Source organism: Schistocerca americana, chromosome 2 (assembly GCF_021461395.2).
Source record: "Schistocerca americana isolate TAMUIC-IGC-003095 chromosome 2, iqSchAmer2.1, whole genome shotgun sequence".
NCBI classification, from domain to species: domain Eukaryota; kingdom Metazoa; phylum Arthropoda; class Insecta; order Orthoptera; family Acrididae; genus Schistocerca; species Schistocerca americana.
The window spans coordinates 87,780,716-87,792,893 of record NC_060120.1 but is presented as its reverse complement, the minus strand read 5'-3'; the positions used below and the strand labels follow the sequence as shown (position 1 = coordinate 87,792,893).

Sequence of the window (12,178 nt, the reverse complement as noted above, 5' to 3'; positions counted from 1 at the left end):
CTTGGAAGGCCGAGGCGGCACAGGGATGGTGGGCTGGACCCGAAGAAGGTCCTCACGCGCGGGGTCCGTTTTGGAACGCCGGACCTCGGAAGCTGGGGTCCGGAACGTTTCCCCGATGGACGCCTGAGAAGAGGATCGCTTCTCAGGTGGCGTGGGGGGAGGAGGAGGAGGAAGGGTGGCCCCTGGGGCAGGGGGGGTGGGGGCCGCGGGGGAGGAGGAGTTGGAAGGGAGGGATTTGGGAGGCGGAGGCAGAGCCCCCTGATGGGCAGAGGAGGCGGAGGGGGGACAGGATAGAGGTGAGGATACAGCGGAAGGAGTGGACACAACTGAGGCAAACGAAGTGGCCAGTGACACGGGATGAAGGCGGTCATACTTCTTCCTGGCCTCAGAATAAGAGAGCCGATCCAAAGTTTTGATTTCTTGTATCTTTTTCTCCTTCTGATAGGCGGGGCAGTCTGGGGACCTAGGCGAGTGGACGCCAGGACAATTAGGGCACCGAGGTGGTGGGGTGCAAGTATGTTCCTCACGAAGAGGACGTCCACAGTCGCCACAAAGGGGCTCAGCCTCACACCGGGACGACATGTGCCCAAAGCGCAAACACCTAAAACAGCGCATAGGAGGCGGGACGTAAGGTCGCACGTCGCACCGGTAGCACATCACCTTTACCTTCTCCGGGAGAACGTCCCCCTCGAAGGCGAGGATAAAGGCCCCGGTGTCGATGCGACGGTCTTTGGGGCCGCGCTGGACTCGCCGGACGAAATGCACGCCGCGGCGCTCCAGGTTGGCCCTGAGCTCCTCATCAGATTGTAGCAGGAGGTCACGATGAAAAATAACCCCCTGCGTCCTATTTAGTGCCAGATGTGGGACAATGGAGACTGGGAGGTCCCCTAGGCGGTCGCACGCCTGGAGTGCCGCCGATTGTGTGGCAGAGGTGGTCTTGATAAGAACGGACCCTGATCGCATCTTGCTGAGAGCCTCGATTTCCCCGAAGACATCCTCAATGTGCTGAACAAAGAACATGGGCTTGGAGGTGGCGAACGTCCCCCCATCTGTTCGAGAACAGACCAAATAGCGGGGGAAGTACTTCGCCCCAAGCCGGCGGGCCTGTCCCTCCTCCCATGGAGTGGCCAAGGGGGAAAGGGCAGGAGAACCAGAACTAGAAACGGTACCTTTTCTTTTGGAAGACTCGGCCGCAGAGGGACCTGATACGTGTTGACGTTTCATGTGCGAAACGTCCGCCCCGATACCACCCACTCCGACCAGGGGCTCTCCCCACGGGCGCCACTCAGCCGCAGCAAGGGCCACCTGGCAGGATGACCATTGCCGGGAGTCCTGATGCCCCAAGGAGACGGGCATCTACTCCTTGGCCAACGTGGGGAGGGTGCACCTCAGGTATCGGCAGTACGATCCCTGTGTTGTCAGGGGGCTACAACCTAGAGGGTACATGACGACCCCACCACAACGGGCTGGCTACCATGCTGGATTTCTGGTGCCATGGAAAGTCCATCATGATCGCTGGTGCAGATGGAGATGCACTATGGGCGTAACTTGGACAACCCATCAGGCGTTTAGGCCCAATTTGAGGAATAATGGGTATGGTGACAACGTCGGTGCAATGCTGAATGCCAAGGTCTTAGTGCACTTAGGACCAGTGGTACACCATGTAAGGTGTCCTTCCCCAAAAGGCTCGTACTTCTGTAGAATTTTGAAAAATGGAGGTCAAACCCCAAGGGGGACCATCACATTAAGGCCGAAACATTTGAGACTCCTTTTAGTCGCCTCTTACGACAGGCAGGAATACCGCGGGCCTATTCTTACCCCCGAACCCGCAGGGGGGTGTGCTAAAGTGTGTGTGAGGGGGGGGGGGGGAGTGTGTTGGTTTGTGTTTTAGTTGTGGAGGATCTATTTTGAAGTTTTTGTTGAAGTTTTTGTTCAGTTGTAGTGTGTACTTGAGATTTTTTTATGTTGCACTTTGTTTTTGTTTCTGGGCTTTTTATTTTGGGGTGAGGGGGGAGTTTGGGTTGGTTGGGGGGGGTTGGGGGGGTTGAGGTGTGGGTGGGTCGGTTCTTTCCTTTGGTTGGGTATTCTTTCGTTGGTGCGTGCGTGCGCGTGTGATTGTGGTAGCCAACCTAGTCTGTGGCACCAGAACTTATTTGTGGTAATTTTTTATTGTTTTGTTCTCGGTGTATGTGTTGTGGTCTAGGGAAGTGTTTCATAGAAATGTGTGGCTGTGAAGGTTGGTATTGGGAGATGTTTCGGAGTTACATTGGTCAAGGGTAACGTTCGATCCCAATGATTGGCGCTGTGCGTTGGTATTTGTATTGTGAGATGGGATCGGGAGCTGCTGTAGAGCTATATAGGTCAAGGTAAGTGTCCAATTCCAGATGATATTGTGTTTAGTGGTATTTGGGTAGTTTTGTGATGTCTGATTATTTCGTCGTTTTGCGTGGTTCTGTATTTGGCTGGGTGTCTAAATTTGTTTACATTTAGTTTGTCCCCACCCAAAAACCCCTTTTTCCCGCGCTTGTCCCGTTAGTGTCATTAGGCTTGCGTGTGTGTGTGTGTGTGTGTGTGTGTGTGTGTGTGTGTGTGTGTGTGTGTGTGTGTGTTTTTCCATGTATATTCTTCAGAATGTGTACGAACGACTTTATATGCGCCATATTGGAATCGTGGTTGATAGTCGTTTCCGTCATATATGTGACGTCGTGGGACAAAGCAGACGGGCGAGATCGGACGCTTCCGTGTTTCCGTTATTTATTAGCGCCCTTAAACATATAAGAAAATGCGAAGGAGGATAAAATGGTTAAAAATTTTGTCACAATGTGTAGTAATACCACAAACTGACTAACATTCCGATCTTTCTTGTGTTGACCCACATTCAACATCTCACAAGCCATGACAAGGTAAGAAAAACTGAAAGGTGCTTTATATAAGATTCAAATGCAACTAAATCTACCGTAGAGAAAATAATGACACAGGGAAACTTAACTGGCTGACCACTTGCAGAAAACTTGGGTGAATCAGTCACCATATTAACACTTTCAGAACTCTTCTTGAAACTTCTAAAGAACACTTTGAGCCCATCACAAAACGTAAAAACTCACCCAACACTCTTGCGCCTTCTCGCTGCATCACGAGGCCATGGGCTCCAGTGCCACAGCTGTTGAGAGTATGGTGCAAACAGTTGTAAAAGGAAGCTCTGAATAGTCAACGGTGTTATTCCAACTATTGTCACTATTGAACTACTGGCTTTCGACATGCAAAAATTCTCCACGTAAAATATTAAATCGAGCATTACTATTAACGCTTCCCCAGAAACGCATAATAATATAATTTCGTCTAGAACTTCTGATAATAAAATGTTGAGAACTTGAACTGCGTTTGAAGAAAGTAACGCCATTTTATTACGATGTATCCCCACTAGCAATAATGAAAGGTACCCACTGTCACACAACTTGGTAGCCACTCAGCAAATACGCCCGAGGTAATATTTGAGCTGGTGTGCTGACTTTGTATTCAGTTTGAATGAGAACGTCACTACTATGCCAGCAAATATCTTGCGACTGAACAAGCAATAGCGTGAGAAAAGCTGACTAAAACAAGCATGCGGCGGTTAACTATGCAACTAAGCCTGTAAGCTTTTGCTGCTGTGAACGCAGGATGCAAACCGACGTAAGCCGACAACCTAGAGACAAACCCACTAACATTTTTTCTCAGAAAAACGCAAAGGAACACCTTTAACTAAATACACACATGTTTGTTTAAGCAGAACGAAGAAGACTAAGAAAGATTCACGAAAAACAGCGAAGGGGGTATCGTTTCCTGCACCCAGCTACCAGCTGTAACTGCACCAGAACTCAACTAACAGACACAGACACAGACGTGCTCGCTAACGTGCATTAGACACAAGCAACGTAAGAAAAAAGTGATGGAAATACCGTAGTCTGACGGTGGGCAACGCCGTACCCCAACAAAACAGGCATTCTGACCTGTGGCCGAAAGTGAAGAAATACAGATACACGATGAAACTGATTAAGCTCGCACTAAGTAGCAGCGGGTACAACGTAACCAGGTGCGTACTCTTTCCTTGAATGTACCCACAAAACATGCGGCCAGACTGTACACTCGCTCGAACACGTCCTTCATGAAACACACGTCCTCTGGTAACCCCTACTGAAACACGCTACTGAGGGGTGACTGCAGAAACAGTGAGGAACTGGTCTTCACTATGGCTACCACATTCGCGAATAGTCGTCAGATTGTACACATTAATCAGGTGAGATGATTTTTTCACCTTCACAAAGACTAAAATTTCACTGACGAACAGTTGACTAACCAAAACGCTCATCCTATGGCGGTTTAAGTGACCACGGTGATACTTCCGCCGCATTCCGAAAACACGAGACTTTCACAAGTCACTGTGGTAACTGTGAGACACACGACTAACAACTGTCTCTCCAACCTATTTGCGTGCGAATAAAATCCAAAACATAACGCTCCCAAATCAGCAACCACACATCATTGCCGAACTACTCAAAGCGCGCCGAACCCATTTCCTAATACATGATACCATTTTGTACAGACTCACGCACACAAGTCACTGCGATACCACGCCTATATCATATGGCTCTTGTAAAAGCAGCTAGTAGATTGGAACACATCTCGTCAACGCTACTCAGTTGCGGAATGATAATCATCCCAACTGACCACTGAGCAAAAGTAACTCTTTTGGTTCTTAGGAGAATAATCAGTAGTCTGCAGCTCCACTAGACTCCAAATGAGGACGAGATAGTGATGCGTCACAACACCATCTACGTTCTAAGAGGCCGACTCCGCCCTACTGCACACCTGAAGAAACAAGACTGCGCTCATGGCCCCTGCACGACTCAGATCGTAGAAACAGCCGCCAGAGAGCGTCAATTTGACGGACAGCGCCGCGGGCGGTCGGTGGCGGAATTTTATAAACCTCTGAAGCACCAATGTCGCATCCGAGGGTTGGATCCCCTCATTCGAAGGCGCCGGATTCCAAAGCCTGGGCTACTCTCTGGTTGGAATCTCCGCTTTCGAAGATTGTGTCCGTCTGTCTGTCTGTGTCTGCCCGTCGCTTACTGTTGTAGCTGTTCGTTCGTCCGCCCGTCCGTCCGTCCGCCTGCCTGCTCGCTGTCGGTCTCCGCTGCTGCCTGCTGTCCGTCCGTCCGTCCGTCCGTCTGTTCGCCGCCGTCGCCGCCGCCTGCTGTCCGTCCGTCTGTTCGCCGCCGCCGCCGCCGCCGCCGCCGCTGCCGCCGTCACCGCCAGCCGGTGCTCGCCGCCGCCGTCGCCGTCCGCCCTGCTCGTCCGACCCTGGTCTTCGTCCGTCTGCGTCTTCGCCTCTTCCCAGTTTGTGTCCTTTCCGTTTCGTGCTGTGCGTTTTTTCTTCCTGTCGTCATGTCCGCCCCCACCACCACTGTCACCACTACCACCACCGCCATCGTCTATACATCCCCTTCCGCCGCCTCCACCACTATAACTAGGTGTGCCCAGTCCCACCCCCCTCCTTCCATCCCACCTCTCCTAACTCTCCCTTCACCCTCTCTCTTTGTCGCCCCCCTCTCCCGCTTCTTCCTTTCGCTCCTCTTGTTCTGATCCTTTCCCCCCACTCCCCCAGCCTGTCACTGCAGCTCCGGCTCGGGTGGTGGCCCGTCGGGCCACTGTCCACGCCCAGCTCTCCCCGTCACCTTCGCCATCACCGCCGCCACTGCCACCGTCATCGTCATCGTCATCGTCGCCATCGCCGTCGCCTTCACCGTCACCGTCACCATCTCCGGCGCCGACTCCAGCCCCGGGACCTGCCACTCCCCACCACATTCCAGTTGTTCCCATCCCCCACACCTCATCCGCCGCCGTCAAGCGCCCCAGTGGCACTCCTGTCTCGTCTGCTCCAGAAAAGGCTCCGCCTCGTCCCCCTTTCCCCACCCCTGATGCCATGGATGTCTCCCTGCCCGTCCCTGCCCCCTCCTCCTCCTCTACCCCCTCCTCCTACCGCTACCTCCTCTCCCGTCCAGATCCCTCCCTCCTTGAAGCCCGGAATCTCACCCTCTTCCTTCGCCAGAATTGTCCTGGTGCCCCCATCTCCCTCCCCACTCCTCGCCGTGATTCGGTACTCATCTCCTCCCCCAGCCCTACCCTCCACACAGACCTCCTTTCCCGCACCCCTATCACCCGCTTTGGCCATCATGCTCCCTCGCCACCTCCCTCCCGCCAACCGCAACCTCCGCGTCGCCCGCCGACCCTCACCGCCTTGATCACTCGGCTCAGTCCAGTAATCACGGAGGAGGCGGTGTTGGCGGAGCTTCAGGCCCATCCCCATCTGGAGGTGCGTGCGGTTCGCCAGATCCATAATGCTGCCGGCCCCACCCGCCTTACGCGCGTTTTTTCTGAGCACGCCCCCTCCATAGACCGTTTCCTGAAGGAGGGTGCCCTCCTTTTTAACCAGCATTATAAAGTTGACCCCTCCCGTTCCCCTCCTCAATCCCTCCGCTGCCAAAGGTGCTTGCGATATAATGTGCACCCAACATCTGAGTGCCGCGAGGCCCCCACCTGCCCGCACTGTAGGCAAGCCCACTTTTTACAGCAGTGCCCCGATCTCCAGTCCCCCCCTCCTGTAATACCTGTAACCTCCCTCATCCCACCTACTCCCAGAAGTGTAAGGCACAACCCCCTCCTACCACTCCTGAACTCACCGTTCCTGTCCGCCCTCTGGACGCGCCCACCTCTCCCAGCAACTCCCTTCGCCCACCCCCTACCGCTGAGGACATCATCCGATTCCTCACCATTGTCCTGCAAATTGTACATCCTTTTCAGCGCCCTCCAACAGATCTGCCTCGCCGCCCAATCCGTTTTCCACCTCAAAATGTACGCCACCTACTCTAACAACCAGGCCCGTTTCACCTTCTCCCATCTTGACACCCTCGTTTAAATCCCTGTCATTGCGCGACAGCAACGTATCCTTTTCAACAACTTCCGCTCCCTTCCCGCCAACGAGAACCTCTTTCCTTTCTCCATACCCTTGCCACCCACCGCATGGACGCCTTCCTCCTTAATGAAACCTTCCTCCAACCCCACCACACCGTCCACACTTCGCCCTACCTCCTCCACCGCTCCGATAATCCCCTCCCAATTGCGCGTGGCGGAGTTGCCATTGGGCACCGTCGCCAGACCCCCGTTCGGCGCCAACCTCTCCTTCCCGACCCCACTGAACACCTGATCCTTAGTCTCTTCTTCCCTGGCCTTACCGTTACCTGCGCCACCATCTATGTCCGCCCTAACGCCCTTATTCCCTTCGACTTCCTCTCCCACACAGACCATACCTTCTCCTCCTACGTGATCACCGCCGACCTCAACATCCATAGTCGTTCCGCAACCCAGTTACGGCGGTGGCATCGGTTCCTCTCCTCCCTTCAAGGCGACCTCATTCCCATCCCCCAGCACACCTGTCCCGAATCCAACTCCACTCCTGATGTTATCCTCTCCTCCCCCAACCTCCTTGGCCGCATAACGGTGGATGTCCTGGAGCCTATTGGTAGCGACCCCCCATCTCCCTGTCCTCCTCACCGTTTCAGACGGTCGTCGCCCTCGGCCCGACCCTCGTACTGACCCTCACCGTAAGTATGTCCACGACTATTCCCGAGCCGACTGGAATGCCTACCGGGATACCCTTTTCACCCAGGTTGATAGCCACCCTCTCACCTACCACCACCCTGACTATGTCACCCATGCCACCTCCTTTCTCCAGCAGACCTTGTCTGAGGCCGTTGAGGCCCACGTCCCTACTGTCGCCATCCACCCCCACCGTCCTACCTTACCCCCACAGGCCGTTCTCCTCCTCCGTGAATCCCGTCATCTCTACCGTGCCTTCCTACGCACGCGTGACCCGGACACACTATGACGCCACCGGCAACTCCAGCGACACATTCGTCTTTTGCTCGTGGCTAAGGAACGCCGGGACTGGCGACAGACATGCACCCGTTTAAATGCTACCCTACCAATCAACTCGTCCAAATTCTGGTCGGTCTTCCGTCGCCTTACCGGAACTAAACCCTCCCCCTACTATCCTCTTCTCCATGATGATCACCCTTTCCCTGACTCCCTTAGTAAGGCCAAACACTTTGCCTCCTACCTCTCTGATGTATTTTCCATCCCCGATGATCCCCAGTTCTATTACTCCCTCTTCCCGGATATCCGCGATCGAACTGACACCTCTTCCCCTCCCCTCGCTCCTGGTTTCCAGTACTTGGACAACATTGCACACATGGAACTCAATCCCCCTATCACTACACAGGATCTCATTGCTACACTCCGCACAAAACGCAACACCGCTCCTGGTCACGATCGTGTCACGTACTGTCACCTTCGTGAAGCTCCTGTCTCTTTCCTCTCCACCCTGGCCAGGCTCTACAATGTAGTCCTGTCCACTGTCCACCAGTTACTACCCCGACCTGTGGAAAACCTCCCGTATCCTCATGTTCCTTAAACCCGGCAAACCACCGTCCTCCGTCTCCTCCTACCGCCCCATCAGCCTTACCTCGGTCTTCAGCAAGATCCTGGAATCTATCCTCACCCGCCGCATCCACCAGCATCTCCGCCAGCACCGCCTCCTTCCCGTCACCCAGTGTGGCTTCCGGCCGTCCTTCTCTTCCGACGACCTTCTCCTTCACCTCACTCATCTACTTTCCGAACAGCTTAATTCCCGTCGCTCCGCAATCTTCCTCTCCCTGGACCTCGAACGTGCCTATGACCGCGTATGGCATTCCCGTCTCCTCTTCAAGCTCCAAACCTTCGCCCTTCCCATTAACTACGTCCGTCTGATCGGCTCCCTTCTCTCCTGCCGTCCTTCCTATGTCACCGTCCATAACTCAGATTCCTACACCTTTTTCCCCTCTGCCGGTGTGCCCCAAGGCTCCCTCCTCTCCCCCCTTCTGTACCTTTTGTACACGGCGGACATGCCGCCGCCGTCAGCCCCCGTCCACCTTCTCCAGTTTGCCGTTGACACCGCCTTCCTTGCCCTTGCCCCCACCCTACAGCGCTCCCAACACCTTCTCCAATCCTATCTTGACCAGTTCACCGCTTGGTGCAACCAGTGGTTGCTCAAGGTCAATCCCTCCAAAACCCAGGTGATCATTGTAGGCAAAACCACCCCTTCCTTCCGCCTCCTTGATTTCTACATCACCATCTATGGCCGTCCTATCGCCCTCACTCCCACCCTTAAGTACCTTGGCGTCACCCTCGACCGTCGCCTCTCCTGGACTCCCCACCTCCGGACAATCCAAGCCAAGGCACGCTCCCGACTCAATCTCCTCAAGCTCCTCTCCGGCCGTACGTGGGGTCTGGACCCCTCCACCATCCTCCACACCTATAAATCCCTCATCCGCCCTATCCTTTTATGCCCATCCGGCTTGGATCTCCGCCCCCCTCTCCCTTTTATAAATCCCTCCAAATCCTTGAACGCCATGCTCTCCGCCTCGCCTATCGCATCCGTCTCCCCTCCCCCACGTGGATCCTGTATGATCTCATCCCCTTCCCCCACCTCCTCCTTTTCCTTGATAGGATACGGATCCTGTACACCTCCCGTAAACTCGACCCCCCTCACATGCTCGTCTCCCCAATCCTCACCCACCCCCGCCTGCTGCTGCGCCTGTATTCCCATGTCCCACCTGGTCTCCATCTCTCAACCCTCCTTACCCTCCTTACCCTCTCCCAAGGTGGCTTCCGCCAGCTCCCCCTCCCTGATGATGTCCTCCTCCCCTGCATCTACCCCTCCTATCAACTTTGATCCTCCCCCCCCCACCTCCTGTGTCCTTTCCGTTAGGCACCCTCCCTCCCCCCTTTCCCTTCCCTTCTCTTTCCTTTCCCGCCTCCGTCCTACCCTCTCCCCCGGGCTTCCCCTCCCCCTCTCTCCTTTGCCCATGGCATCTCTGCTCTCCCCTCTCCCATTTCCCCTTCCTCCTCCTCCACCTCCTCTCTTGGCAGGTCCCCGGACTCGCACACGCTCAGTGAACATTCGCGCGCTGGAGATCATCGCCATCAGTGTTTAGTGTGTGTGCATCGTTTTGTGTTTCGTGCAGTTACAACTCAACTGTTCCCATGTGCCGTCGCCGTTCTCCGTGTTTTGTGCGCCGTGTCTCCAAGTGTTAGTGTATTTTCGTCCAACGTGAACGGCTTCTTGTTTCTTGTTTTTTTGTATCTCCACTTTTTTGCCCACCGTTTTTTGTATTGTATATATCGCCTCTCTGTCATGTTTATTGTTCCACTTAAGGCTGAAGAGCAGCGAACTATGCTGCTGACAGCCCGCCTGTATAGGTGTTTAAAATTACAATAAAGGAAAAAAAAGAAGAAAAACACCAATGTCGACAATTTTTACCGGAGTTGTTGATCCCAGCAGTGTCATTGTCGAAAAGAAGCTGTTCAGCACTCAGCTCGATCAGCAACAGTGTCTTATTACGCTTAGTAACAGATGCTGAATTTTGTGTCATCTCACATTAAAGCAAGGAAATGCAGATGAAGTAATAAATGAAAGCAATATTACTGTCATAGTCCATAGTACTAATCTGGAGACTTTAACCTTATAGAATCTAAAAAGGTCCGATTCAAATTTAAAGACTTGTGCTAATTACCTCTTTCACTGAAAAAAATAGGGACGTAAGACAAATTTTTAAGAAGAAATTTTCTTTAATACCTTTTCTGGTATTGTAGTCAGGCTAATAAATAATGTAAGTTTCTTTGTTTTCAGAAATGCGCATCAAATAAATATATACATTAGTCAGAAATCATGACCAGGTATGGCACCAAGTCTCGCCTCTGTAAGACTCAACAACATGCCATCACGCTGCTGCACTGGTGACACATGAGCCTACTAATTTTTGATGTTCGGTAGGTGTAGGCTGCGTTCACGATTACGCGCCCAGTTGCAGGCGGTTGGCCACCTGCCTACATTTTGTCTCCGACTCGTCGCATAGAACGACACGCGACCAGAAGGCTGCCTGATTCGGAATGAAAATTGAAGGAGAAGCTATTCCATTATTCCGTCATGTATTAACACAGCTTTACCGGTCTGTGAGAAATGTTGTGGGAAATATTGTTTGTGAAACGAGTAAATGCCCCGTGACACTGAAGGACGTTTTGTTTCACTGTTTTCTCAGGTTCCTCCGGTAGTAAGACAGAATTATGGGGTACAGTAAAAAAAAAATTCTTCCATGGTACATATCGTATCGTATTTCCGTAATCCGCGATATGTTTTATTATTGGATTCAAACAAACCACCTTACGGCTACCACCAGCGCTGTGCAAAAGGACATTTTCCTACAGGTTCCCCACGGCCAGCTTATGAAAACCGACTCCTACGGATAGTGCGGGTCGATGCAAAAGATGTCTCTCACTGACAGAACACTGCAGGAAAAAGATAAACTGTACTTGCACTATCCATCAAACAAACACAGCGTGTAACATGGTGGCAACGACGTTCAACATATTGTGACGCATACAGTATCAGAGATCACGTGGTAGGGAGACCGTGTCAATGGGCGTTTACCATATGAAGGAATGTAATCAGCAAGAAAAGCTCCATCAAAATATCAAACAGAGTGTCCTTACCCGAATGAAGGTGTAGCGTTAAGTAGGCCTAGTTATGTAGAAGTCAAGCTATTTCAAGTGGCAAAACAGAGACGGGAGTCAACCGGGAGTCAACCGGGAGTCAACCGGGAGTCAACCGGGAGTCAACCGGGAGTCAACCGGGAGTCAACCGGGAGTCAACCGGGAGTCGTTCTCAGTAAAAGCTGCTGGAAAACGCATGCATTCCATTCATTCACGAATTCTAGGAGGAGCACACTATGTGAAAACGAGTGCACCACTTACGGAGAAGTTGTGCTCAACAGCCACACCTAAGTAACTCAGAATACCTCTGAGGAGCAACTGACAAAGACACATTGCACACTGTCATAAATCGATCGTTAAAATACAGCACCAGAAATATCTGTGGATGGGAGCATATCATCCACAACAAGTAGTACTTTGTCAGGTGACAATGTACACCTGAATGAGAACTCAAGAACCGCTGCATTGTGTAAGTACCACATGACTTTCTGAACACTTCTCGAAGGAACAGGACGACAGCTAAGAAGAATGTTTCACCAGAAGACCTTGTACC

The 12,178-nt window shown here is 52.7% G+C and overlaps 1 protein-coding gene across 1 annotated transcript in view; it reads left to right on the top strand.

The window, feature by feature from the left end:
- LOC124593802 (circumsporozoite protein-like) overlaps positions 1-10,782 on the top strand; it is a 175,208-nt gene extending 164,426 nt beyond the window's left edge. The window contains exon 3 of the mRNA XM_047132150.1: positions 10,766-10,782. Coding sequence (XP_046988106.1) covers positions 10,766-10,782 — 17 coding nt within the window. The remainder of the gene's footprint in view (positions 1-10,765) is intronic.
- The last annotated feature ends 1,396 nt before the right edge of the window (positions 10,783-12,178 follow it).